Source organism: Martes martes (assembly GCF_963455335.1).
Source record: "Martes martes genome assembly, chromosome: 3".
NCBI classification, from domain to species: domain Eukaryota; kingdom Metazoa; phylum Chordata; class Mammalia; order Carnivora; family Mustelidae; genus Martes; species Martes martes.
In genome coordinates, this window is record NC_137890.1 from 77,745,962 (window position 1) to 77,769,152 (window position 23,191).

At 38.3% G+C, this 23,191-nt stretch overlaps 1 protein-coding gene across 2 annotated transcripts in view; it reads left to right on the forward strand.

Moving 5' to 3' along the window:
- MIPEP (mitochondrial intermediate peptidase) overlaps nt 1-23,191 on the forward strand; it is a 167,331-nt gene that overhangs the window by 31,666 nt on the left and 112,474 nt on the right. For both annotated transcript variants that reach the window (XM_080798991.1, XM_080798990.1), the window contains exon 10: nt 1,070-1,122. In XM_080798991.1, coding sequence (XP_080655117.1) covers nt 1,070-1,122 — 53 coding nt within the window. The remainder of the gene's footprint in view (nt 1-1,069; nt 1,123-23,191) is intronic.

A 23,191-nucleotide genomic window follows, 5' to 3' on the forward strand; every position in this document is an offset into this window, starting at 1 on the left:
ACTTCACAGCTTGTGCTGTTAGTCACTCCTGTCACCTGGACAGTTTGTGGGAAGGAAGATCATGCACGGATTCAAGCTTTTCTTCCCTTCAGTATTCTGTACCAGTTGTCAAAACCAACTGTTGTGACAGTGCTTCTTTATGACATATTTTCTTTGCCAGATTAGAGGTAATTCTCCCTCTGTTACACTTGAAATTGTTGCTTTCATTCTGGGATCCACCCTAAGCTTCCTGCTTAGATTTAGGAAGAGCTCTAATCTTACCGTTAGGACCCTAATCTTACCTGCAGTATGTATTATGGATTGATACATGGGTTGCATTTTGGGAAAAATTTCAGTGTGGCTGTTTCAATCTATTTTTTTTTTAACTTTATAGAATCATTTACCATCTTGGACTTATGATGTTATTAAAATGCTGATCATATTTTCTCAATGCTCTTGTTCACTTCAGATCTGGATTTTTCTAAAGTTATTACATGTCCATCATCTTGTAAAACTTCATCTTCATTCAACAGACCCGGGGTTTTTAGGCCCTCGTACTGCACAAATGATATGGTGCTTTTATTTGAAGTGTCCATCATCTCAAACATAGATACAATGTTAGAGTGATCCATAAAGAAAGGAAAAGCCATGCCTGTTATTTTGGCAGTTCTCAGTCGTTCCAATATAGATGTTAAATACTGTCTTGGTTTTTCTGGCCGGAAAAAGAGCAGGGTGCTGGTGAGATAGTTCAGCAACTCCATAATCTGATATTTTTCCAAATAATTCCTGGCCTACATCTCCCTGCTGCCGCTCACCTGCATTGCTCCTGATTTAATCTATTAATGTTGACTTTTATGTTTACGTTTTACATTATTTACCTTTTTCCCAAATTCCCCAAATTTATTTGTACCTCTGTGCCCATTGATTACAGGAGAGTCAAAATAAAGAGTTGGGTATTTCATGAAGTTTCAGGGTTTTTATAAAACTCTTCTGATATTATAACAGGTTTACATTTATGAGCTGGCTAAATTTTTGATAAAAATTGTGAAGTAGTCAATAACTTTCATCGCAATGAATTTTTCCATTGTAGGAATTAATGCCTTGGGATCCCCCCTACTACAGTGGTGTGATTCGTGCAGAAAGGTAAGTTTTTTTTTTTTTGGATAAATCCTCATCTATGAGAAGGAGGAGAAAAACTAATATTTACTGAACACCTTGCACATTAATTATGCAACTACTGTCCTCACTCAGTCGCCCTCATCATAAGCGTATATGCTCTCAAGTCCAGGCCTGGTGCTGGCTTGGTCCACATTTGCTCACATATTTTTGATCTGGATTAAACCTGTACCTCAGTCATAGGATCATGCTGTTCCCCTCCCCCAGAACCTTTTCTTCTATGACCCATGCCATTTAAAACTTTTCAGTATCTCCCTGTGGGGTCTGGAATCTGGCTTCTCCTCTGTGTAGCTTCCAGGTTTCCTTACTAGACTGAGCGTTTTGGGGGCTGGGACTTTGCTAGAGCCCTGGTTGTCCCTTGTTTCCGGTCCAGGGTGGGTGCTCAGCAAATATATGTTGAATCAATGAAGGAATAAAGTAGTCCTTGGCATGGGGCTATGTCATTTTCTTGCTTCCCCATTTTTATTTGAACATACTGTGGACACTTTCTTGGCACATCTGGAAGGATTATGTGAAATAAAGATTTAGGACCGTTAGCTTGATGTGAATACTCCTTTAGCTTCATATTCTCTTGTGTTTATTCTGTAATGGCTAACTAATAGGTATGCTTTTCCCCCTAAATGTGCCCTATTTCTATCATTTTTATATTTGCATGTGAACCCAAGAAATACGAACACCTGTTCAAAGTGAACACATGTAGAAATATTGATGCCCCAAGTAATTTTACATACACAAAAGGATTAAAAAATAAATCTCTGAATCCTTCCCTTCAACAGATTTTTTTTTCTTGTTTCAACAGATTTTTAACATTTTTCTCTTACGCTTCCTTTTTGAGCTCCTCAGCTTTAATCCAGAGAGTTAAGATTGATTTAGGTAATGGAAGAAAATAAAAGCTTTGTGCCTTTTCCTCATTAAAGCATGTTGGCACATATCGTAATAATAATATGGTTATTTGATTGGTATTTAACTTTCAAGTCTTACTGTTACTATGCATTTTTCAGGCATCAGCATAGTGAAGGGTAGCAAATACCTCACTAAAATTAAACTTTTTATTTATTTTAATGATTTTTAAAAAATATTTGTTATAAAAGCAGAAAACAGTAACTTTTGGTGTTCTTTTCTGCATCACTGGGAGGATGTGCCCTGAGATCAGTGTGTTGAAGAGCTTACCCACTTAGTATTCATTCATTTTCTTCTCTTTGGCTTCTCTGTGACTTCTATGTTCCTTAGACTAATCTTACTCACAAAACATATTGTCTCATGATACTTTGTCAGCTACTGTTTTCATACGTATAGCACAAATTCGGCGTGAGCCACCTTCTCTGTTACTCAAAATCTGTAATCACTTGATTATGATAAACAGTGAGTTTTTAGAATATATTAGAGCTTAATATAATTATTTCACAAATGTGTTTTTATGGCTGTAGAACTTCAGGCTTTGCTCCCTGTCTTTGCATAAAACATACAATTTCTCTTTTCAGATTTTTTCCAAGACAGATTTGGCTTGGTTGCTTGGCCAACCAAGATATAGCATAAAGGAACACTATTTTTTTTTTTTTATCAATGCCTTCCATATCAAAAAAGTTTTAAAAAACTTTTGACATTGGAAAGTAATGTAAAATAAATGTATTTGTCTCTTTCTGACTTTTGCTACTGTGATTTTTTTATGTGGTATTCCTGTTTCATGTCATCCCCCCCTCCCCCGATGATTTTAGTGAATACCTTGGCCTTATATTTAAGTGATATCTTTATCATTTAGCTTTATTCTTTAAGTGTAGGATGTCCAAATGGTGGCTCTGTGGAAATGACATAGTATCTGAGGACTTGTAGAGCTATGCTCAATTGTAAAGTATAAGCATTAATTAGGAGTATGAGATCCCTGAGAAGTCTGATAGTAAACTTAAATAAGACACTGAGTAAGGATAGTGATGTTCTCATCTTCATTTCTACCAAAAGTACAGTACTGCAAAGTCAGTGTTGCTGACTGACTCTGGAATCAGTACTTAGAGATCACTGTGCCCCCAGGTAGGTTGGGAGTTCTGTCTCCTGTTAGCCACAGGGACAGGGTATCACTGCCCACATGGGCCATTGGAGAGAGTGGAAACACCTGAGGTGTCATGGCTGTGTGGTCTGGAACACATTCCCTGACACCTGGCGGGGGGCGGGGGGGGGCCGCTGGATGCGTCCCTGCTCCACCACTAATGAGCTACACATGACCTTTGGAAAGTTACTTGTCCTCTCAAACCTCAGCAAAGATTTCTATTAAAATGGGAGTTGTGGGCACCTGGGTGGCTCAGGGGGCTAAGCCTCTGCCTTTGGCTCAGGTCATGATCTCAGGGTCCCGGGATCGAGTGCCACATCAGGCTCTCTGCTCAGCAGGGAGCCTGCTTCCCCCTCTCTCTCTGCCTTCCTCTCTGCCTACTTGTGATCTTTTTCTGTGTGTCAAATAAATAAATAAAATCTTTAAAAAAATAAAATAAAATAAAATGGGAGTTGTAATAGTCCCTGCTTCATAGGTCAGGACTAAATGAGTTAATGTTGGTATTATTAGTACTTAAGTAATACTATTATATGGAATTGGTCTTTTCTTGACACTGTTCTAAAGGATGAACTACTCTAAGAGATGCTTTTTAAGTGTTCTCAAAAATCTTTTGAAGGAGTGATCACTTGTCCCTGAAGGCTTCTCTAAGAAAACACTCATCTAAAGTGTAATGAACATATCGAATTAGTTGTTGAATGCTTGTCAGAGGAGCTTTTAGTGGTGGAGCAAGAACACGAGGACAGGGAGGTCCACCTCGCCTGCGCTTCCCAGAGCATCACTGTGTCTTGGGGGAGGAAGCTGTGTCCGGCTGGCAGGACAGCTCTCTTTTGGTCCGTCTCCTCTTAAAGGTCATGGAATAGTTACTGCCTTCAAAATAGAATTGGAGCCGTCTTTCATGGCTTCTAGGATCTGGTCACAGCCCACTTGGCTTTACCAATGTGTACATGCACCCCCCGTTATTCGTGGGGTCTGGTCTGTCCTTTTGGTCTTTCCTACCATGCCTCTTCCTTTGCAGTTTTCCTCAGCCAGACTAAACTGTCTGTCCCAATCAGATCCCTTTCTGTCTCATGTGGAGCCCGTGTCTGGTGGCTGCTAGCGTTGCACTTGCCTTTCTTTGCTATCTTACCTGTGAAGTTTTGCCAGGAGGCCATGAAACGCCCAGGTCTGCCACAGCCACTATAGATCCTGCCAACACCTTGCTTACAGCCTACAAAGTGGCACACTGGATCTTCTAACTATGTTCTTTTGGTGTCCTATCTTAAACGTGTCTTGTCAACCATAGCTTAAAGCTCTTGAGAATAATGTGTGTCTTATTTCTTCTGTTTGCAGTAAAATGTGGCATATACACTCTGGACCTCAGTAAATATGTATTAGTTGATAGCCATTGTTCAAGACTGTCTAAACCAGTAATTGGAAGTCCTTATGAAAAGCAATCCAGTGTTACATTTTTTTTGTAAAGAAGAATATATTTTTGCGAATGGCCCTTTTCATCTCTCAGATTTATTGAAAGCAGTGTGAACCTCAGGAGGCCCTCAGAATGCTCATTTGTTGACAGAGGTTCCTACCAGGCTCATTGGTTCTTAGAGTTAAGAAATCACCAGCTATTCCGGGAACATAACATAACCTGCCTGGTATCCACCAGGGACTTTAATCAATTTGCTTCAGGTTCCAATACTAGGTCATTTGTTTGGCTATTAACTCAGTAAAAGAACCAAGAAAAGGGATACTGAAATGCTTCAGATAGGATTCTGCAAATTGGGGGTTTTAAACATCTGTTTTAAGTAGCTTAAAAGGAAAATGATTGAGTTTTGGTTTGAGGTTTCAATAATCTTGATTGACAAGAGTTGGCCACGAAGCACAGGTAATGGATGAGAAAAGGAAGAAAAATATAATAATTTGAGTTTGAGGTTAGAAGAAGGGAATAAACTGAAGACTGCTAAATCCTTGTTAAATTCCTCTGCTTTCAAGTAAAGACTTAAATGTGTGGTTTGACACGAAACAAAAAATAGAAGGGGCTTTCCTTGATTTGAGTTTTTCTTCAAGTTCACCCCAGGGACTCTTTTTCTGCTTTTATGTTCAGATTCATTTTAAGTTTCTTATATGTTTGCCTAAAGAAAGGAAAGAACCTATTAGAAGTAAGATAAGAGATTAATGTGTTTTAAAACCATCAGTGATTGATCCTGGGATATAGTGGCTTGAGTGACCTACAGACATCTTAAAGAGCACAGAAAAATCTTTGTTTTTTTTTTTTTTCTTTCAAGTTTTAGTGTTTGAGTCCTCATGGGAGAGGAAAAGTAATTCTTTAAATTATGACAAATATATATGCAGTTATTTTATTTAAAATTAAATGTGATTTTTGAATAGCCAGTCCATTTGTGTGGCTCAAAAAGTCAAAACAACATTAAAAAGGACTCATCGAGAAATTTTGATGTCACCCCTGTCTCTGCTCACAGCATTCCCCCTTACCCTGTCCCTTAGAGGTAATCATTTTTAAAGTTGTTTAATGTGTCCTGGCGGTATTTGATTTTGATTTTTTAAAAAGATTTTATTTATTTATTTGACAGAGAGAGAGAAAGAGAGATCACAATTAGGCAGAGAGGCAGGCAGAGAGAGAGGGGGAAGAAGGCTCCCTGCTGAGCAGAGGGCCCCATGCGAGTCTTGATCCTAGGACCCTGAGATCATGACCTGAGCCAAAGGCAAAGGCTTAACCCACTGAGGCACGCAGGTGCCTCATTGATTGTGATTTTTAATGCTCGACGACTTTATCTCTTTTCTGCCAATAGTGAGTATCAGTGAATCATACTTCATTAATTTTGGTGCTATTTTATACAAGGACATTATTGGGAAGGGGAATTCAGTATGTTTATTCCTTGCTAAGGTATATTCTCAAAAGTTCAAGAACATTCACATAATGAGATAGGACTGTTTTATGTTTTAAACTCTTCAGTAAACCCTGGATTTTCAAGGACAGATGACATGGGGGTGTTTCAAGATAATAAAGACTTACCTGATGTGTGAAATTGTATAGTTTATTGGCTAGTGGATGTGCAGTGAGCTGGGTGCTTTCAGTGTTTAAAACAAGAACCTTTATTATGAAAACTTTCAAAATAAGCAAAATATAAGGAATAACATCGGTAACCCCCATATATTCATCTTCCAGACTTAGTAACTATCAAAACTGTGCTGGATTTGCTTTATTTATATCTGTTTTCTCTTTTCCTTCTTCTTTTTCTTCCTTCTTTTTACTAAAGTAAAGCCTAGACCTCATGGCCTTTCACTGGGACATTTTGTTATGGATCTCTAAGGAATGTGGATATTGTCTTACATCATCGCAGCCCAGCATGACGCAAGAAGTTTCACGGCAATCCATTGGCATCCTATAGTACTCAGTCCCTATTTACATGTCCTTGATGGTATCAGGTCCATTTTTCTCCCAGGCAGCTTGTTGGAACCAGCATGGGCTGCACATCTCATTTGGTTTTTCTGTCTCCTGAGTCTCTAACTCCAGAGCAGGTCTGCACACATGCACAGGTCATACCCTCACCCCACCTTCTTCATGTACCTGTCTGGTTGCAGACAGCAGGTCACTGGTTCTACAGATTTCTCCAAACTTCTGGATTGATGTGATTGCTTTCTTGTGGTGTCATTTTGCTGCTTCCCCCAATCTGGATGCTATGCCACACCCCCTGTTATTTTTGGTTGTTTTGTCTTACTGTTGCACTTCAGGTATGACTAACTTTGCACGTTGATATACTTTAGGAAGCTGAATGAGAGCCCTGTTACAAGTAGAGTTCTCGCTGCTGTCCTAAGATTTGGTGCCAATCTCTGTGGTGGGTTCTGTCATGTGGGGTCATCCTTTCTCCCTTATATCAGGTATACTGGGTAACCGGCCCATGTCTCTAGGGTGATGATAGAATCGTACCGTATTTGTGAATTTCAGTTTTGGTTCATCCTAACTGCAGCTGCCGGTGAACTAGGTGGCTAATCTGCACCATTAAGGAACATGGTTCTCTGATTACCAGGAAGTTTGGCTGGAGCAGCTTTCTTGCCGTTAGCCTCAGAAGGCAAGGTAGAAACAACCAAACTGGCATTTTTTTTCTGATTCTTTATAAAACAGAGAGAGCAAAAGATCTTCTTTATTGTCAGCGCAATCTAATTACCTGAAAGGTAAACGGGTTTTAGTATCATTCACTTCCTTTACACCTCACCTTGGTTTAGCCGGACGAAACTGTGGCTCTCCCTATGGCTTTTGAGACTAAACATTTAAAAATACCATCCAACTCTCACAGTAAAGTCATGCTTAGTCAGTCACTCCTGATACCAAAAACATTCTATTTTATTTTCTCCTGGTACAGTTAGAAATGGTTCCCCCGGCAGCATTTTTCCCTACTCTGTCCTGTGCAGCGCACAGTCTCCCTAGCCCGCGCATGCCCTCTGGCCAGCAGGCTGGTTCCCGCTGCCTTTGCCATTTGGTGCAAATGTTCTCTCATACCCACTTTCATGTAACCTCCTGAGTAGCACAGGCAAAGACAGAAGCCTCTGGTTACCTGCAGTTTCAGCCCGGATTCACTAACTATACTTGTATTTTTATGTTTTCAGTAAGTTCAATGCTAAGATGTGTTTAGAAATAGTGTCCAAGTTCTTTCTTTAATCCCAGGTGCATCAGTGGTTGAAATATAAGTCTGACTCATAGATTGTGCTTCGTAAGTACAGTGACACATTGACTTTTTTTTTAAGACCTCAAATTACAACAAAGAATTCTTCAGTTGAAAATCTCTGACTAATATTTCTCTGCTTGTTTCAGTGATAATTAGTGTTCCTGATGGGGGTTTTGAGATGTTGCTAGATTCTGTGGCTCCTGATCAGAAAACCTAATTTTTTTTTTTTTTTTTTTTTTTACCATTTTACCATGCTATTATAATGTGTTGTAGTTCTTGGAAAACCGAGAATTGGTCAACGCATAGGTAAGCATGTTTCTGAATGGAAGGAATAACAGACCATCCGTTGAGCTTTGTTTAGCAGCCTTGGTGAATAACAGTCATTTTCTTCCTATTTCTTTCTGAGGAAGAAGAATAAAAGGGTTCCAGACCTGTCTTATTTCTGGATTCAAATCAGTGAAACATCTTTACAATACATAGTAGTAAAAGTCTCTTGTAAAACTATAAGCGTTTGTGGTGATGAAAGGGATGGCAGGGAACAAAATCCTCCAAGTACACTTGAGTTTTACTCTTTCTATTGGGCTGTGGTTCTGATGGGCCGTAAGGTTTTCTGTGCCCCTTGTAGCACTTTTCTATCGTTCTGGGGGTCTGGAGATGATAGAGGAGGGATTTCTTACGTGTAGTGTCTATGCCGATAAAATAATTGTGACTGGAGATGCCATGAGCTGGTATTCACAGGCCAACGGGTGGCGCTGGTGCTGTGGCTGCCGGCCCTGGCTTGGATGGCCTCTGGCATGGGTCCTCGAGGGCCATCCTTGGTGTGATCTCACACTGTTTTGCAGGTGTCAGCTGCGAGCATGAAGGGCAGGGGCCTTCAGGGTCAGCCTGCTGCCCCGTGATTGCTGTGTCGTAGGCACCTCAGGGTGTCTCAGATTGGGGTGGTAGCTGCTGGAAGGCTTGGGGCTTTTCACGTCTCTTGCAGACTTGCTGGACTGTTTCCCATTCTGGCTGTCCTTCAAGAAGGAATTGCTTCTCACTTGTGGGAGTCACGGAGGGCGTGGAGCAGCGTGCAGGTGCTATGATCTCTTTCTTGCTGTCTGAGGCGGCTGAGTCAGCTCTAAGGCCATCTTGCTTGATCGAGCTTGCGTGCCCTATTTGCTTGAATGCCTGTGAGCCTTTGTTGGTGCTCTTTCTCCTCTGTTTGGAACTTCTCCCCGATCCTTACATTGTCAACCTCTCCCCTTTGGCAGACACAGTTAGCCACAGCCTCATCTTTGCTCCCAAGCCCTTTGTGTGCTGATGCCCCTTGTCACTTACAGTGATGCTTTATGGTTACAGTGCCTGACTCTATTTTGAGGAGTTACTGGGAACATAATAGGTGATTAATGAATATTCACTGCACTAACCCAGCCTTCTTGGCAGAGTGTTGCCGTAGCCTATGCACGCCCTACTTTTCTGCAGGCTCCATGCCAGCATTTTTGCATGCATTATCTGATCATCAGGGGAGCCTGGGAAGTGTTATCCCCATTTTCCTGCTTAGGAAATCAAGGCCTCCCAAAGGCAAGTAACTTTCCTGAAGCATTGAACTGGTAAGAGAGAGAGTCAGGATTTTAACTTCAGGACTCTTTCTCCTAGACTGCCTTGGACTCTTACAAACCTGTCTGGGCCTCAGTTTCCTCAAATAAAATTAAGTGATCATTCGTGCTCTGCCTGGCTCACAGAATTATGTAGGAGACTCATGATGTGAAAGTGCTCTGCAAATTGGAAGGCGCTATGCAAATGTAAAATAACAGTATCCAAACCATCACAGGGAGTGCTTCATCAGTAATTCTAACTTTGTCATGTATCATTAATCTCTTCCTTTCTATTAACTTTTTACCCTGTGCGTGCCAAGGTGCTAAGATACCTCCCATCTATTTATTTATTTATTTACTTATTAGAGAGAGAGAGAGAGAGAGAGAGAATCTTCAAGTAGACTCTGTGGCTGAGCACAGAGCCCGATGTAGGGCTCGATCTCTCGTGACCCATGAGATCATGACCTGAGCTGAAATCAAGAGTCAGTTGCTTAACCAACCAAGCACCCAGGAGCCCCTCCTGCATCTTAAAATACAAATAATCACACCCTTGAAGAGGCTGTAGTCCTTTTTTCTGCCAGACCTCCCCCAGCAGTGGTCCACACTGGAAGCTTCCTCTTTCTAATGGCCGTGGTCTGAGTCACAGCCCTGTCAGTCTGTCAGGCTGGTCTTTCCAAGTTATCCAGCTGCCTGCTGCCAGTCATACTGCTCAGTAACTTGTTTTAGCCCTTAACACCCCTAACCTTTGAGTCTGTGACATCGCTGACTCTTCCCTGTTTCCCAAAATTCTTTCTTTTGTACATCCCCTGACTCCCTCTTCTTCTCTTTCTCATCACCCTCTTGTTTGTTTCTCTTTTCTCTTCTCTAAATTGGCAGCCTTAGGAGTGCACTCAGGGTTCTGATGCCCTGAGTATGCTCAGGAACTCCTTTCCTCTCATAGCAGTTTTGGAAGTGTGAGCAAAAGTGAAAGATACAAGTGTCTTCCTTTAGTTTTTGAACTTGTATCAAGTCCTTAGGGAAAGGACTTCCATACTAAGGTACAAAACAGAATCATGCCCTCAGTTCTCTTGTATGGGATCATTTTTTCTCAACTCCCAAACCATTATGATCCTGTTACAAAGAAAACCTCTGCCCTTTTACTTACTACTTATTATAACTTTGGGGAGATTACCTTTCTTCCTGTAAATCTTCATGTAAATCATATAACGTGGAGCTAACAATATTACCTTGCAGGTTTGTTTTTGCTCTTAAATGAAATACATATACTATAAAGGGCTTAGCCCAGTGTCTTAGTGAGTGTTGCTGGCGCCATCATCATCATCATCATCATCATCATCATCATGACTTAGGGATAACTTTTTATTTTATAGATTAAATTGAGGGGAAACGTACATATTCGCAATATTGAATTTCCTCTAATCTTTCTTAATAATGAATCTTTGTATTCTAGGTTCTGCCCTGTTTACCACTGCCAGAACAGTCTTTCCATAGCACGCCACTGCTTGATTTCTCTCTTCTTCCTCATTGCTAATCATGGCCGCTCCCACATTGTGTACATTCTCAGAGATATCCAGTAAATGGTGCAAAGTAAAGGCTTTGGCTCTATTCCCCTTCCTGGCACCCAGTAAAATGAGCAAAAAGACCATCAATATAGCTATACCTACATCTATATGCAACAGGAGGACAGAACGGCAGTGAAATAGGAAATGGGATGATGTGATAGTGAGAATCACAGATAATAATAGCTATTATTTAAAGTTGATAAACCAACAGATAGATGGTAAAGTATTTGAAAAAATGATAACCACCAGAGGGGGAAAAACAGGCTATTAACACACTGAAGTACCAGAAGGAAAAAAAATCCTGCCCACAGAGCCAAAGAAAGAAAGAAAGGAAGTATTAAAAAGCACGTAACAGAATTACATTGGCAAGAGTCACGACATGTACAATTTTTATACACAGTTGACAGGAATATAAATTAATACAAAGTTTATTTTGGAGGATGATTTGGAATACCTAGTCAAACATTTAAAATCTCAAAATAAAATAAAAATTAAATTAAATTTCTAAAAAATTTTTTCTAAATCTCATACTCTTTTTTAAGATTTTATTTATTTAGAGAGAGAGTACGCATGAGTTGTGGGGGAAGGGCAGAGGGAGAGGGAGAGAGAATGTCAAGCAGACTCTGCCCTGAGCGCGGAACCTGATGAGGGGCTCAATTCCACAACCCCAAGATCACCACCTGAGCCAAACTCAAGACCCAGATTCCCAAGCAACTGAGCCACACAGGCGCCCTCTGAATCTCATATGCTTTGCAACAGGGTCATTTCTGCAATCTGTCCTACAGATGGGCTTGCCTGGTGTGATGAGGGTGTTCATGGAAACATCATCTGTGGCAGAGATAAACTAACAGCAGGCTTTCTCAGTAGGAGGAGAGGCAGAGTAGTGTGGGGAGGGTAGCTGTGGGTGTGTTTTCCACAGAGAAGTTAAAATCAGGAAAAACATGATTACAAGTCTTACTTCTTTTATCTTCACCATGTATGAGCAATTCCAAACAATGTCAGTGATAGGATACTCCCATTAAAAGGTGCGGCACTTACTGGCTTTGCCTCCCCTACTCTGTCCGTACCCATCAGGGTAGGAGATGCGCTACAGAAGTTATAACAGATGTGTGGTCATAGATGACTCCACACCTGAGAGAAAGTGTGATAGAGCTCTGTGTACCGAAATGGGCAATATTTAAAGTTACACTTTTTTAAAAAAGGAAACTGTAGATTAGTATGAATGGTATGATCCTATTTGTATTATAAATATATGTGTGTGTGTATATATATGTGTGTGTGTGTGTGTGTGTGTACATATATTTATTTGTACATGTATGCACACATATATACATAAACCTTTTTATACAAATAGAATCAGGATACCCAAGTAAAATGGTTAGTAATGGTTACCTGTGGATGTTGGGCATAGTGAGCCAGGGGATATTATTTGAGATTTTTCTTTTCAAACAGGGAATTTATGTTACTTTATAGCACATTTTTTTCTTACTCATTTCAAATTAATACCATTTGCTTTTTAGCATTCATAATAATTTAAACAGAGTTGAAGTCGTCTGTAGAGTATTATATAAACATATTCTGTACTTAAATTTTCTTCTCCAAACTAAATTGTCTTCTTGAATTTTACCTGAATACACTTGTGGGTAAGTCAGTAAATATTTTTAGGTTATGGATAGGCTATGTTGTTGTTAGCTTTACTCTGTTTCTTTTCTATAAACATAATTGAAAAATTTACATGTTTATTATAACCTAAGAAGGTTTGATTTTAAGAACTAGATTCTTTTTATTCTCTTTTATTTATTTTTTCCCTTTTTCCTTTTTTTATGGAGTTAAAATGCACATAATACAAAATTTACTATTTTAGCCATTTTTAAGTATACAGTTCAGAGGTATTTTCATTCACATTGGCATGCAACCTTCCCCTCTGTTCATCCCCTCTTTTCATCTTGTAACTTTGAAACCCTGTACCTCTTAAACACTCACTGCACATTCTCACCTGCCCTGAGCCCCAGGGCACCACCATTCTCCGTTCTGTCACTATGATTTTGACTAAGTACCTTATGTAACTAAAATCATACAATGTTTGTCTTTTTGTGACTGGCTTATTTCATGTAGCAAAATGTCCTCCAGGTTCATCCCATCTTATAGAACATTGCAGAAGCTCTTTCCTTTTTAAAGCTGAATAATAAATAATCCTCTGTGTGTGTGTGTACACCACATTTTACGTATCTGTTCAGTGGTAGATGGGCACTTAGGTTGCTTCCATATTTTAGTTTTTATGAATAATACTGTGAACATGGGTGTATAAATATCTCGTAGAGAACCTGCGCTCAGTTCTTTTGGGTGTATACCAGGAAGTGGAATTACTGGACCATAGGGTAATTCTATTTTTAAATTTTGAGGAACCTTCATACTGTTCCACAGTGGTGACACCATTTTACATTCTCCTCAAGAATGCCCAGGCATTCTAGTTTCTCCACATTCTTGCCAACATTATTGTTTTCTGTTTTGTTTTTTTGTTTTTTTGTTTTTTCCCTGATAGTGGCTACTGTAATGAGTCACTCATGCCAGGTGGTATCTCATTGCAAATATTGATGCAAATGTTGGTGTTCAGCATCTTTTCATGTGCTTATTAGCTATTTGTATGTCTTCTTTGGAGAAATGTCAATTCAAGTCCTTTGTCTATTTTTGAATTGGGTTGTTTGAGTTTTAGTTCTCTTTATATTCTGGATATTAATCCTTTATTAGCCATATGATTTGCAAGTATTTTCTCACATTCTGTAGGTTGTTTCTTGCTGTAAAGATTTTTAAAATTTTTATGAAGCCCAGTTTGTCTATTTTTTGTTGTTGTTGTCACCTTTACCTTTGGTGTTATATCCAAGAAACCATTGCCAAATCCAGCATCATGAAGCTTTTATCCTATATTTTCTTCTGAGAGTTTTGTTTGTTTTAGGTCTTTAGGTCCTTGATCCATTTTGAGTTAATTTTTGTATATGGTGTTAGGTTAGAGTCCAACTTCATTCTTTTAAATGTGGATATCCCATTTTCCCAGCATCATTTGTTGAAAAGAGTGCTTACTGAATGGTCGTGGCACCCTTATCGAAAATCATGTGACTATATATGCAAGATTTTATTTCTGTGCTATTGTATTCTGTTGGTCTATGTGTCTGCCTTTATAGCAGTACTACACTGTGTTGATTATGGTATCTTTGTAATAGGTTTTAAAATCAGGAAGTGTGAGTTCTCCAGTTTTTTCTTTTTTGAGATTGTTTTGGCTGTTTGGGATCTCTTGAGATTTCATGTGAATTTCAGGATGAGGTTTCCATTTCTGCAAAAAAAAAAGTCATTGGGATTTTGATAGGGATTGCGCTCAATCTGTAGATTGCTTTGGGTAATATTAACATTTTCACAATATTAGGTCTTACAATCCATGTGCGTGGGGTGTATTTCCATTTATTTATGTCTCCCTTAACTTTTTTCAGCAATGTTTTATAGTTTTTATTGTACAAGTCTTTCACTTCCTTGACTGAGTCCTAAGCATTTTATTTTTTGATGCTATGGTAAATGGAGTTGTTTTATAATTTCCTCTTAACATTGTTCATTGTGTATAGAAATGTACCTGTTTCTTGTATGTTGATTTTGTTATCTTGCTGTTTTGTTGAATTTATTAGTTCTAGTATATATAATTTAATTATATAATTATATAATAATTTAATTATATAATTATATAATTTTATATACAGGAGTGTGTCATCTGTAGACAGATAATTTTACTTCTTCCTTTCCAATTTAGATGTCTTCTGTCTTTCTTTCTTTTTTTTTTTCTTGCCTAATTACTCTGGAATTTCCAGTACTGTGTCGAAGTGGTGAAAGCAGGCAGCCTTGCCTTGTTTCTGATTTTAGAGGAAAACCTTTCAGTTTTTTGCCATTGAGTATGATGTTTGCTGTGGGTTTTTAATATTTGGCTTTTATTATATGAAGGTAGTTTCCTTTATTCCCATTATTTTTAGTGTTTTTTATCATGAGAGGGTATTACATTTTGTCAGATGCTTTTTCTGCATCAGTTGGGATCATCATGTGGGATTTTTTCCTTCATTTTGCTGATGTGGCATATTGCATTGTTTGATGTTCAGATGTTGAGCTATACGTGCATTCCAGAAATAAATTCTACTTGGTTGTGGTATGTGATCCCTTTAGTGTACTGTTGAGTTTGGTTTGCTCATATTTTGTTGAGGATTTTTACATCAATATTCATCAAGGATATTGGCCTTTTCTTTGGTGATTTTCTTTTCTTGTCATGTCTTTGGCTTTGGTATCAGGGCTATGCTCACCTCATAGAATGTGTTAGGTACTATTCCCTCTTTACTTTTTGGGAAAAGTTTAAGAGGATTGGTATTATTCTTTAAATATTTGGTAAAACTCATCAGTGAAGCCATCAGGTCCAGGGCTCTTCTTTGTTGGAAAATTTTTGATTCCTGATTCAATCTCCTTACTATTTATAGGTCTGTTCAGCTTGTCTGTTTCTTCATGATTTAGTCTTGGTAGTTTTAGTGTTTCTAGGAATTTGTCCATTTCTTATAGGTCTTCCAATTTTTTGATGTATAGTACCCTCATAATTTTCTTTTGTTTCTGTAGAATTGGTCATAATGCCCCCACTTTCATGTCTGATTTTGGCAATTTGAGTCTTATCTCTTTTTTTCTTAGTCCATCCAGCTAATGGTTTTCAAATTTTTATATTTTTGAAGAACCAACTTTTGGTTTCATTGATTTTTTTAAAATTTATTTTTCTGTTCTCTATTTCATCTATCTGTACTCTGATCTTTTTTTCTTTCCTTCCTTTAGCTTTGGGATTAGTTTGTTTTCTTTTGTCTAGTTCCTTAATTTGTAAAATTAGGTTGTTGGTCTGAGCTCTTTCTCTCTTTTTAAATGTAAGCATTTATAGCTATAAATTTTCCCCTTAGCATCATTTTTGCTGCATTTCGTAAATTTTGGTATGTTGTGTTTTTATTGTCATTCACCTCTAAGTATTTTCTAATTTCCTTTACTATTTCTTCTTTGATCCATTGTTTGTTTAAAAGTATGTTGTTTAATTTCCACAGTTGGTGAACTTTTCAGTTATTCTCATGTTACTGATTTCTAACATCATCCTGTTGTGGCCTGAGAAGATGCTCTTTATGATACCTATTTTTAAAAAATCTATCAAGACTTAATTTGTGGCCTAACATATGGCCTATCCTGAAAAATGTCATGTGTGCACTTAGGAATAATGTGTGTGCTGGTATTGTTGGGTGGAATGTTCTGTGTATAACTGTTAGATCTAGTTGGTTTGTTGTGTTAAGTCCTCTATTTCCTTATTTATCTTCTGTCTTGTTGTATCCATGATGATGAGTGGGTTATTGAAGTATCTGTTATGGTAGAATGTCTGTTTATTTCTCCCTGCAATTCTCTCCATTTCTGTTTCATATATTTTGATGGGCTGTCATTGTGTAAATGTTTTTAATTGTTATGTTTTCTCACTCTGTTGAACTGTTAATTAACATTTGTGTCCTCCTTTGTCTCTTCTATAATCACTCCTGTGCTCTTTTGGTACTGTTTGTATGGAATATCTTTTTACGTTCTTTCACTTTCAACCTGTCTGTGTCTTTGGATCTCAAGTGACTCTCTTGTAGATAGCATAATTTACATTGTAAAGTACTGATAAGAAAGGATTTACTTCTGTCATTGTGCTATTTTTTTTTCTCTATGGCTTATAGGTTTGTTTTTTTGTTTTTTTTTTTTGGCTTATAGATTTTTATTTCTTCATTTCCTGCATACCTGTCTTTTTTTGTGTGTGTTCAGTTGATTTTTTTGTAATGAAATGTTTACATTCCTTTGTAGTTTTCTTTTGAGTATATTATATAGATATTTTCTTTGTGGTTGCCATGGGGATTACATTTAATATCTTAAAATTATAACAATTTTATTTATAGCAGCTTAATTTCAGTAACATAGTGAAAGTGCTCCTTTACAGCTCTGTACTCACCCCTTTCAGTTGTTAATATCACAGAATTATACCTTACACATTGTGTGTCCCAAAACATAAACCAGTAATTCTTTGAACTGCGTTGGTCTCCTTGATTATGTAGAAAACAAGATTTAGAGTTACTAACCAAAGTTACAATTATATTAATAATTGTTTTTTCTTTAATTGGTTTCTTAAATGCTATAGAAAACAGAAAGTATGAAGTATTGTTATAATAATAATAGCTTTTGTAATTGCTCATGTATTTACCTTAATTAACACCTTTATTTTTACATATGATTTCAGTTACTGTCTAGTGTCCTTACATTTTACCTTGTCAGACTCCCTTGATCATTTTTTGCAGAGCAGGTCTAGTGGTCATGAACTCCCTCAACTTTTGTTTATCTGGGAATGTCTTGATTTCTCCTTCACTTTTAAAGGGCAGTTTTGCCAGATAAAGGATTCTTGATTTTTTTTTTTTTTTTTTTTTGGTAGCACTTTGAATGCCAGTCCACTGTTTTCTGGGCTCCAAAGTTTCTGATGAGAAATATGCAGAAAATATTATTGAGTATACCTTGTATGTGATGATTTGCTTCTGTTGCTGCTTTTAAGATGCATCTTTCATCTTTGGCTTTTGAAAGTTTTATTATATTATATCTTGGTTTGGATGGCTTTGAATTCATTTTTCTTGGAGTTCGTTGAGCTTCTTGAATGTTTATATTCATGCCTTTCTTAAAATTTGGAAAGTTTTCAGCCATTATTTTTTAAGATTTTATTTATTTATTTGACAGACAGAGATCACAAGTAGGCAGAGAGGCAGGCAGAAAGAGAGAGAGAGGAGGAAGCAGCCTCCTTGCTGAGCAGAGAGCCCAATGTGGGGCTCGATCCTAGGACTCTGGGATCATGACCCAAGCTGAAGGCAGGGGCTTTAACTCACTGAGCCACCCAGGCACCTCTATTTTTTTTTTAAAGATTTTATTTATTTGTGTGACAGATCACAAGTAGGCAGAGAGGCAGGCAGAGGGAGAGGGGAAAGCAAGCTCCCCACTGAGCAGAGAGCCCAATGGGGGACTCGATCCCAGGACTCTGGGATCATGACCTGAGCTGAAGGCAGAGGCTTAACCTACTGAGACACCCAGGCGCCCCCCACCATTATTTCTTAAAATATTCTCTCTGCCTCTTTTCCTCTATCTTCTCCTCCTGGAACACCCATGATACCTATGTTGGTCCTTTTTATGGTTTTCCACTGGTCTCTAGACTCTCTTCACTTTTCTTCAATCTTTTTTCTTTCTGTTCATCAGCTTTTCATTTTCCTGTTTTAGTGTCATTTTCTACTCCAGCTTCTTTCTTCTGCCTGCTCACATCTGCCTTTGAATCCCTTCTGTGAATTTTTCATTTCAGGTATTGTCCTCCCTTTCATCTTCAGAATTTCTTTTTAGGTTTTTCTGTCCCTTTATTGATATTTTTATTTTGTTCACACATTGTCTTCTTGAACTTCTACACCTCTTCCTCTAGTTTCTGGCCAACCTTAAGGTAGTTATTTTAGTCTTTGTCTAATATACATGCCATTCAGTCTTTTTCAGGGACAGAGCTGTTGAATTATTTCTTTCCTTTGAGTGGGCCATACTTTCCTGTTTCTTTGTATGCCTCATGATGTTTTTGTTGAACACTCCCCCAGCATTTTCTGGGTGTTATGTTATTGCTTTAGTTTATTGTTTTTGTGGTTTTGATTGTTGTAAGCTGTCTCTGTGCTTGGGATGAGCCTGAGGTGTGATGTCTTCTCAGGTCTTTTTGAGCCTTTCCTTGGACATGTGCACTTTCTAATTGTCCTCATAGATGCAGCTATTTTTGAATGTTCCACTTTTTGATGTCTGGTTTTAAAAAGGGGAAAAGTGAAAAATGAAGAAGAGAAAAAAATATGAGTCCTTTACATCTGGAAGTCACTTGAGCTGGAGTGGGGAGGCTTGCAGCAATGGAGGGAGTTACAACAATGGCTGCCTGCTTCTCACACCTCTAAAAGCAGAAGTAGCAATCAGCTATTAGAGCACAGATCCCCCAAATTAAAGGGACAGAGTCCTTTTTTGCCCACCCTAATCCCACAAGCTGTGTGTAAGCTGCTTCAGGAATAGGAATAGGTGCACAGCTACCTGCTATGAGGCTGCGGATGGGATAGGTAGACACTGCTGTCCTAGGAGCTAAAACTAACCACAGTTTACACTCCAGGCTTTCCCCTGGAAGCTGAATGCCTTCAACAGACTCCAGAGTTCCAAAATATTTACATCAGAGAGATTCTACCAGTGCAGTTGTCTAGGTGGGGAGACAGATTGCTGATGCTTTCTTCTTGGCATCTTCCCAGAATCCTCTATTTTTTGTTTTGTTTTTATATTTATTTTTGTTATCTAGCAATAAAAAGTGAGTTATGTTTTTAAATCAAATTTTCTAGCTTCGAGTGCTATGTGCTTAATTTTTCTTCCTATTTATTCATGTTCTGCCTATGGTTTGAATCTGACATTTTAATTTTTTTCTTTAAGGTCAGTCCAGCTTGATTCAGTAGCAAAACAGATAAGTGAGTTACCTGTTTTTCACAAAACAAAGTTCTGGTTTTGTTTTTTTGTTTTTGTTTTTGTTTTTTGTTTTTTGTTTTTTGTTTTTGTTTTTTTGGTTCACCCAAACAAGTATATTTTGAGTGCTGATGAGATGAATACTGACCCTCAAAAAGGTACCTTCCAGTTACCCATAATCTTTATCTAATGTGAAAATTTGTGCCATGTAACCTGAAAAAGGATCTTTTTTAAGGCCATTAAATTCAGATGGTGGCTACTATATTAGGACTATTTCAGTTATCACTGAAGGAAACCCAATTTAAACTAACTTATGCAGAAGAGAGAACTGGTTGACTCACGTAACTGAGAAATCTAGGGGTAAAGTTTGGAAGCATTTGCAACCCAGGGGTATAGGAGTACATAGATTGGCCAGGCTGAGGTCCTGTGCATGTGGCTGTAACTGTAAGGTCTATAAGTGGTCACTGCTGCTGTAACACTTGGAAGAAGTGTTCTGTAATCAGGAGAACAAAGTGCAAATAGGTGTCATTGAGCTCCTCCTCCTCTTCCTTTCTCCCTCCTTCTTTATTGAGAACTTGCCCCATGCACTCTTCTAAGAATTCTGTATGTATCACTTCACCTGAAATCTTGCAACAACCACATGAAGTAGGGATGGTTATATCCATATTTTCACAGATGACCAAACTAAGACATGGTAAAGGAAATACTTTGCTTAGGATCACGCAGCAAGTGGTATGTTTCAAACTCAGGCCCATTAGTTCCAAACTGGTGCTCTTAATCAGTACTCTTTCTTTTCCACATTCCATGAATTTTAAAAATATGCTTTACCACACCTAGTGATATTAGTCCACATTCTAGAAAAAGGCACGTGCATTCTATCCAAAGTCCCATCCAAGTGGGGCTCATGTAGGCAAACTGGGCAGAGCAGGAAGCTGCTTCCCTGGGAGTGTATGGTGGTGCTGCTGCCTTCTTCCCTTTGCTTTGAAGTCTTGTGTTCTTCTGGTTTGCCTGTGCTGCTTAGAAGCTCAGTTCTTCCAGTTGGTCTGTTTACCCAGACCCAGCCAGTTCTCTGGACTCCTAGGGTCACTTCCTTTCCTTAGATGATCTTGGTTCTACATTGTGGCTCCCCACGGTACTTCCTGGGATGGCTGTGGGGTGACTCCACTGGGCAGGTCTAGTAGTAGCCTTGACATTCCTGATCAATTCCCTTTTTTCGCCCCTAAGAATGCGTATGTTTATTTTTCACTTTTGAATATCCACTGTCCTAAAATTCAAATACAAAGAGACTTCTGACCAAGTTTGAGTAACAGGAACCAAATTTACCTCCTGCATGTACAACTAAAATCAATCTCATCAAACCTATGAGACAGTGGTGTGCAGATGTAGTGAAGCTGTCACTGTAAGCCCCTGATCCCTGCAAAAGGGAAAAAAAAACAAGTGACCTTAAAATGACCCCAGCTCTGTTCTTGGAGGAACTGGGGACCCATCACTGCAGCTTGCACAGGGCCATGTGTTATTCATGTTCCCACCAGCCAAAGTAGAAAAAACTTGGTAATTTGTGGAATAGCAGGTAGAATCCTCAGAAAGGTACTGCTTCATGAGTGGAACAAAATTAGGCCTAAACATATCGTGGCTCTGGTCCCTGTAAAAAAGAGGGCCTCTCTCAAGTATGGTTTCTTAACAGTGGCGCCGGTTTTGTTTTTTGTTTTTAGGTTATAGGTTTATAGAACAATTGTGTGCAAAGTACAGAGAGTTCCTATAAATCCCCTTTATCCTCTCACAGTTTTCCCTGTTATTGACATCTTTTATTAGTGTGGTACATTTGTTACAATTGATAAGATCATATTATCAACTCAAGTCCTTAGTTTACATTAGGGCTTCCTCTGTGTTGCACTGCCTATGAATTTTGACAAATGTGTAATGGGAGAGATCCACTATGACAGTGTTGTACAGCATCATTTCACTGCTGTGACAGTCCCTGTGCTCCATGTCCTCATCCCTGCTGCCTCCTCCCGCTCCCCCGTCCCTGGCAACCACTGATCCTTTTACTGTCTCCATAATTTTCCCTTTCCCATAATGTCTTGTGGTAGGAATCATCGTGTGTAGCCTTTTCAGATTGGCTTCTTTCACTTAGCAAAATGCATTTAGGGTTTCTCTATGTCTTCTCATGTTTTGGTAGCTCATTTCTTTTTAGTGCTGTTAATTCTGTTGTGTAGAATTTAAAAAATTTAGTTTTTTAATTCATTCACTTGTTCATTTTTTATTTATCCATTCCCCAACTGAGGGACCTCTTTGCATCCAGGTTTTGACAATTATGAAAAAGCTGTTGGGAATATTTATGTGCAGGTTTTTGTATGTACATGTTTTCAACACATTCGAGTATATACCAAGGAGTGTGAGTGCTGGATCGTATGATAGAAATATGTTTAGTTTTGGAAGAAACTGCCAAGGTATCTTTTAAAGTGGCTTGTATCATTTTGCATTCCCACCAGCAATGAATGTCAGTTTCTGTCACTCTACATCCTTGCCAGCATTTGGTGTTGTCAGTGTTTTGGATTTTGGCAATTCTGATAGGTGTGTTGTGGCATCTCATTGTTGTTTTAATTTGCATTTCCCTGATGATGTGTAATGTGTGGCACATCTTTTCCTATTATTTGCCATCTGTATGACTTCTTCAGTGTGGTGTTTAGCAGACCTTTCGTTTACTTTTTATCAGGTTGTTTCTTGTCTTGCTGTGGAGTTTCAAGCGTGTTTTGTATGTTTCAGATACCAGTTTTTATCAGATATGTGTTTTGCAAAGGTTTGCTTCTAGTCTGCAGCTTGTCTTTTGATCCTCTTAACAGTGTCTTTTGCAGAGCAGAAGTTTTTAATTTTAATGGAGTCCAATTTATCAATTCCTTCTTTCATGGATTGTGCTTTTGGTACTATCTCTAAAAAGACATTGTCAAACCCAAGGTCACTTAGGTTTTCTCCTGTATTATCTTCCAGGTGTTTTATAGTTTTGTGTTTTGCATTTAGGTCTGCGATACATTTTGAGTCAATTTTTCTGAAAGGCAAAAGGTCTATGTCTAGATTTACTTTTTGCATGTCGGTGACCTGTTGTTCCAGCACCATTTGTTGAAAAGACTATACTTTCTCCATTTTAGTGTCTTTGTTCCTTTGTCAGAGATTAGGTGACTGTATTTGTTTGGGTCTACTTGTGTTCCATTTTTCTATTTGTATATTCTTTTGTTAATTCCACACTATTTGGATTATTAGAGCTTTTTTTTTTTCTTCCTCTTCAATATTGTGTTTATTTTTCTGGATCTTTGCCTCTCATATAAACTTCAGGATCAGTTTGTCGAAATCCACAAAATAATTTGCTGGGGTTTTGACTGAGATTGCAATGAATCTATAGATCACACTGGGAAAAGTTGACAGCTTAGCAATAGTGAGTTTTCCTATCCATGGTCTTGGAATATCTCTTCACTTATTTAGATCTTTGCTTTCTTTCATCAGAGTTTTGTAGTGTTGCTCATATAGATCTTGTTAATTTTTACACTTTTATTTTTTATGCAAGTATAATTAACATACAGTGTTATATTAGTTTCAAGTGTACAATATAATGATTCAACGGTTCTGAGTGCTCATCGTGATAAG